Source organism: Varanus komodoensis, unplaced genomic scaffold (assembly GCF_004798865.1).
Source record: "Varanus komodoensis strain SLA01 unplaced genomic scaffold, ASM479886v1 scaffold617, whole genome shotgun sequence".
Taxonomy (NCBI): Eukaryota; Metazoa; Chordata; class Lepidosauria; order Squamata; family Varanidae; genus Varanus; species Varanus komodoensis.
In genome coordinates, this window is record NW_025336245.1 from 1 (window position 1) to 6045 (window position 6045).

A 6045-nucleotide genomic window follows, 5' to 3' on the forward strand; every position below is an offset into this window, starting at 1 on the left:
CTCGCGCCTCCATTATGGGGTTGGCGCCAGAGCTTGTCTTTCCTTCCACAAACAGGGCCACAAGCCCCCCTCCGTTGCAAGAGAGTGCGAATGGCACGGCACTGACTAAAAAACGAGGGCATCTGAGGACTCCCAAACCTGTTGCGTGAAGGAAGGGCCGTCCTTGGTGGGGCAGCTCCTCCCCTCCACCCCCATTTCGGTCAGGCCGGCTGTTCCAGTAGGGATGGAGGGGGCACCTCAGTCATGTGCAGGAGGGCATCAGGGGCCCCACGTTCTCAGACCGGGTGGGTTGTCCAAGGAGGGAGGAGCCCGGGGGGGGGGCCTTCTCTGTGGGGGCCCCCCGCTGTGGAAGACTCTCCCAGAGAGGCTTGCCTGGCACAGACAGCATATTCTTCTCAGCATCAGGCAAAACCCTTTTTATTTTCCCACTATTTTAACGCTCATTTGATTTTAACCAGGGTTCTAGTGGATGAATTGTCAGATGCTGAGGGGTTTGCTTTATTTTACTCATTCTTTGTATGCCGACCCAAGGTGTCTGTCCCAGAGGAGTTAGAAAAGCTTTTAATACGAATAGATTAAAATAACGGGAATTGTTTTAAGTCAGCACACGCCAGTTTAATCAATGAAGCCACTGGATGAATAGACAGCGTGGCGGGTCCTGTCCAGAATTCCTCCCACATCCCATTTCCTGGGGCAAAGCGGCCACCCAGTGGGAAGAATGGAGGAATTCTTCCCACTGCTGCGTGTGTGGCGCCCGTGTGGCAGGCACCCAAGCGGATCAGCCAGCCAGCCAGGTCAGCACCCTGAGCTGCGCACTGGAGGGCCCACGACACCCTCTCCGATGCGGTTCTGCCCTGCGGGGCATTGCACTGGGGCCTCGCCCCCCTTGCACCCCACTCATCCTGGCACTGCTGCACTCTGCACTGGGTCCTCAACAGCTGCTCAATGTACCGTCGCCTTGGAACGATCTTCCAGAAATACTCTACAGACTGGATGAATGACGGCAAACCTTTTAGAGACTGAGCGCCCAAACTGCACCCGAAAACCCACTTAACGCAACGTGCCAACCCTGCAATAACACCTGAATACTGAGTTTTTCCTGAGCTGAGACGAGTCACGACTAATGAGTCGCGGCTCGTGACAGCGTCGCTTTGTGCCGCTACTCCTTTCCGAGCAGGCGCATGGCCCCTACGTGTGCTGTTATCCGATGCTCGGCTCCTGGGGCGATGCTGGGGCGACGTGGCTCGCGTGCCGACAGAGGGCTCTGCGTCCCCATTGCAGCACACGTGCCATCGCTTGGCCACCCCTGGACTAGACGGGCAAGAGAGCAGGGGACTCTTCCGAACGAGGCCGTGCGGATGCCCGTGTGCCTCTGCTCCCATGGCCAAAGGAGGGGCCAGACCTCAGCGGCGGGGGCTGAAAGGTGCCCCATGGCTTGAGGTTCCCGCTACACCAGCACAACAGGAGCACCCTGTTCCCCCTGCCGAGACTGAGCGCCCAGGCCTGAGTGCCCAGGTGCCCCTTGGGAGGTCGGGACCCACATCACACAGGGAGGGGCGGCCCTGGGGCTGCCTGTGCATAGAACGCCTCTTGCGCATTCAAGAAGACTTCCTCAAGGGGCATTTGGCCTGGAGGACCGTCTGGAGAAGCGGTCCAGCCGGTCCCTCGTCCAGGGGCCTCTGCAGAGCTCAAGTGGCTGAGCTTCCTGAAAAGGCCTCCTGTCCATCCAGTCTCTCTTGGGCAGCCCTTCTGGGAGGTCGTGTCAGAAATCTATGATCTGCCCATCGGAAAAATGGTGCGGAAACAATACAGGGATTCACGGCAAGTTATTTTCAACCTGCATCTGCACCAATTTTTATCCCACTGGGTTTGGCAGCTTAACACTTATTCATTCATTTATTTATTAAAAGCTTATATACACCATCCCATTATTAGCATCTCAAGACGGTTTACAACAAGCACAGGTAAAAATGGCACAGCATCCAGCAATTCACAATAAAATCACAAGTAAAACCAATTAAGCATTAAAATAATGGGAGAATGAAAAGGTTTTCGCCTGGCGCCAAAAAGAAAGAAGCACTGGCACCCAGAAAACCTCTCTGGGGAGTGTAGTCCACAATGGGGCACCACCACAGAGGAGGCCCTCCCCCAGCCAATCTCTAATCTCTTTCAAGGAGGCCTCCCCAGGAAGGACCTCTGCCCCAGATGTCAGAGGGTGGGCGGGCCTATAGGGGAGAAAGCGCTCTTGCCGGTATCCGGGACCAAGCCATTTCTGGGGCATCACCAGCGCCTTCCATTGGCCTGGACTTCAATCGGCAGCCAGTGCAAGCAGGAGAGGACTGGCTCCGCATGGGAATGCCGGTCCCTCTAAATATCCCGGCTGCTCTATTCCGAACCAGCTGGAGTATCCGGATCCTCATCAAGGGCCGCCCCACGCAGAGTGTGTTACAACAATCCGGTCGGGAATTGAGGCCGGGGTAATCGCTGTCACAGACTGCTGGCTGCATCCCAGGGCATTTCTTTGGAATCAGAAAGTCCAAGATGGAACTGGGGAGGATAGGCTAGCTCAAGATGGCCAGATGGAGGAGGATGAGGCAGAGGCAGAGGCAGGAAGCCCAACTGAATGAGCAGCGAGTGGAGAGAAGCACCCCCCCCCCCCGTGGGGATGGGACCCTCCTCTTCATAAGGAGAGTTGCTAGAGGTAAACACCAGAGTGGGCTCAACAAACTGCTCTGTGCATGCTCAGATGGGTGATTTGTACTCATTTATTTATTCTTAATGCTTGTACCAAAATATTTATTAATTGAATGTAAAATGCATTTAACTAAGAAAGTTTCCTATTCCACATCCTCACCGTCTGCACAAGCCTTTACAGCATGTAAAAAGAAATGTTGCTATCTCAGTCCCAACACATTAATAGATCAGTTGGTTGCCACTCATTTGTAAGGTTTATCCCATGTGTGAATCATCTGATTATTTACGTAAGACTGACCACAAAATGAACCACTTTAAACTTTCTTCCCTGAATGAAGTCTTTGATGAGAATTAAGTGTTACCATCTGAGAATTGCTCTTTCCACACTCCCAGCATTTATATGGTTTTTCTCCAATGTGAATTCTTTGATGGGAAATCAGGCTTCTCCCATCACTGAAGCTCTTTGGACACTACGAACAATGATATGCTTTCTCCCCTGTGTCAGTTCTTTGATGTGAACGAATATATCTCTTCTGACTGAAGCTCTCTGCACACTCCAAGCAATGATACAGCTTCTACCCAGTGTGAATCGTTTGATGAGAAGTGGGATCTGTCTTCTGACTGAAGCTCTTTGCACACTCCAAACTCTGATATGGCTTCTCCCCAGTGTGAGTTCTTTGAGGCCGAGTGAGGTGTGTCTTCTAACTGAAGCTCTTTGAACACTTCAAACACTGATATGGCTTCTCCCCAGTGTGAATTCTTTGATGAGAAGTAAGCTGTGCCTTCCGACCGAAGCTCTTTGAACACTCCAAACACTGATATGGCTTCCCCCAGTGTGAATTCTTTGATGCCGAGTGAGGTGTGTCTTCCAACCAAACCTCTTTGCACACTCCAAACTCTGATATGGCTTCTCCCCAGTGTGAATTCTTTAGCAAGAAGTGAGCTGTGTCTTCTGACTGAAGCTCTTTGCACACTTCAAACACTGATATGGCTTCTCCCCAATGTGAGTTCTTTGATGTTGAGTGAGGTGTGTCTTCCGATTGAAGCTCTTCGAACACTTCAAACACTGATAAGGATTCTCCCCAGTGTGAATTCTTTGATGCCGAATGAGGTGCGTCTTCCAATTGAAGCTCTTTGCACACTCCAAACACTGATATGGCTTCTCTCCAGTGTGAATTCCTTGATGACGAGTGAGGTGCGTCTTCCAAATGAAGTTCTTTGCACATTCCAAACACTGATATGGCTTCTCCCCTATGTGAATTCTTTGATGAGAAGTGAGATCTGTCTTCCGACTGAAGCTCTTTGCACACTTCAAACACTGATAAGGCTGCTCCCCAGTGTGAATTCTTTGATGCCGAGTGAGGTGCGTCTTCCAATTGAAGCTCTTTGCACACTTCAAACACTGATATGGCTTCTCCCCTATGTGAATTCTTTGATGGTAAATCATCTTTGCCTTCTCAGTGAAGTTCTTTCCACACGCCATGCATTTATACAATTTATTGTGTTTGAAGTTTGCTGTGCGCTTTATTGTTTGATTCAGAACCGTATGTTCTCTTGTTCACTTGGTCTGCGTTCTTTTCTTGTTCAGTGTGTACCTCTTCTTGGATTGTGTTCTGGCCGCCATTGCCCTGCAAAGCAAGGCAATCATTCCTCCCATTGTGATTACCTTCAGTCTTCCTTCTTTACTGGTCACTAGTTTTCCTTCTGTCTCTTTCCAGTGACAACCCATGTAGTTCTCTCTTATTCTCCTCTTCCCATCTGCCACTTCCTGGAACGAGAGCAAGAATTTGGAAGAAGCCTGTGTTACCAGCAGAAGTTTAAATAACAGAGCACACTCAGTACTGATTGCAATGAAGGGAAGAATCAAAAGTACTTTGATAGGATGCTGCTCTTAGAATGGGCTGAACGGCATTAACGGACTCTCTGTGTTGCACAACAAATATTGCTGGGATTGTGTAGACCCAGGTTCAGCTTGGCAGGCAAACACTCGTGGGATCATAGAGGCCTGTGCCATCTCTGCAAGCAGGAATCTTCCCAAGCTGACTCCATGGCCGGCTCACCTGTCAGAACAGGAATTTCTTCCTTACATGAAACATGATGCCTTGAGTATCCGTACTTCACTTAAGGAGCAGCTTGCCAGCTTTTACTTTTATTGTGTGTTTATTGTGTGTTTTTATTGGTTTAATAACTTATGATACTGTGAGGTTTTATTGTAGGGTTTTTCTATTTGATTGTTATGATTTTAGCTGCACTTTTGGATTCTGCGATGGGTTAACCTTGCGTTCCTATTTGTGGTGGTTCCCAGGGTTTCCTGCTGACTTGGGGACCGGATGCAGATTCCTGTTCTGATTTTCTTGATGCTCCTGAGGGTGAGCTCCCATGTGCACCTTTGTTGAGGGGAAGGCAGGGCGATAAGCGTTTTGCTTTCCTGCATGCCATCACACGATCCCCGGCTTATGGCAGTCCCATGAGTGAGAGTCCTGTGGTTCACAGCCATATGCAAGCCTGGTAAATTCCAGGATTTAATAATAAAACTTGATTCTCTTGTTTTTACACACTGTATTTTGAGGGCAAGGCCCTAAAATAGAAAATAAAAAATCTAGGACATGGGCTACAAACGGTAATTTTGTCTTCTTTATCAGGCTGGCAGTTGCAACCAAGTATTATCCCTTAGCAGAAAAACAGAAAGCCTTACCGAGAGAGGCCACAGTCCTGCGATTCTCCTCCATGATCTGGCTGTGCAGGGCTCTCTGGCCAGCATCCAGCAGGGCCCACTCCTCCTCCGTGAAGCACACAGTGACCTCCTCAAAGGTCAACAGAGCCTGGATGAAAAAAGGAAAGTTTCCTTATCAAGGTCACATGCGATAGTGGCTGGGCATTATACTGCAGGGCTGAAACTCCCTTGCTCAGGAAGCCGCAGCCAAAAGGATCCTTCTCCCCTCTCCTCCTCCTGTGCCTCCCAAGAGGCATCTGGGCAGCCGCTGTGAGATCAGCGGTCCCTACACTGGACAGGCCTTTGCTCCCGTCCCACAGGTCTCCCTCTCTGATGATAGTTTTGCCAGAAGAGAAAAACAGAGCGATTACATGGAACCAGCTCCCCAAAGAAGTTTGCCTGGTGCCTTCTCTCTGTTATTTGTAGCATCAGGCAATAGCATTTTAATTTCCCAATTTTTTTTGTTCAGGTTATTTTAAAGATTTTAATAGTGTTAATGATACCTTAGTGCGACTGTGCCACTTTATTGTGTGTTTTTATTGGTTTAATAATGGTGCAACACTCCCTCTTAGGGATAAGGTCCGCAGCTTAGGAGTACTCCTCGACCTGAGCTTCCAAAGAAAGCTCCGGGTCGAGGA

General features: G+C 49.6%; 2 protein-coding genes across 3 annotated transcripts in view; both read right to left on the reverse strand.

The window, feature by feature from the left end:
• Positions 1-2998: 2998 nt before the first annotated feature.
• LOC123033340 (zinc finger protein 391-like) lies at positions 2999-4190 on the reverse strand. The gene is made up of 3 exons (XM_044449931.1): positions 3950-4190; positions 3633-3781; positions 2999-3465 (listed from the first exon to the last, which is right to left on the reverse strand). Exons 1-3 carry the CDS (start codon positions 4175-4177, stop codon positions 3396-3398), a joined length of 447 nt encoding a protein of 148 aa, XP_044305866.1. The 5' UTR covers positions 4178-4190; the 3' UTR covers positions 2999-3395.
• A 9-nt stretch (positions 4191-4199) lies between these two features.
• Positions 4200-6045, reverse strand: part of LOC123033342 (zinc finger protein 558-like) — a 4722-nt gene continuing 2876 nt past the window's right edge. The window contains exons 3-4 of one of the 2 annotated variants that reach the window (XM_044449932.1): positions 5390-5516; positions 4200-4462 (exon numbers count right to left, since the gene is read on the reverse strand). In XM_044449932.1, the coding sequence (XP_044305867.1) occupies positions 4377-4462; positions 5390-5516 (213 nt within the window). In that variant the 3' untranslated portion in view covers positions 4200-4376. Of the gene's footprint in view, positions 4463-4556; positions 4755-5389; positions 5517-6045 lie in introns of those variants that run through there. The other variant, XM_044449933.1, reaches the window with a different exon arrangement.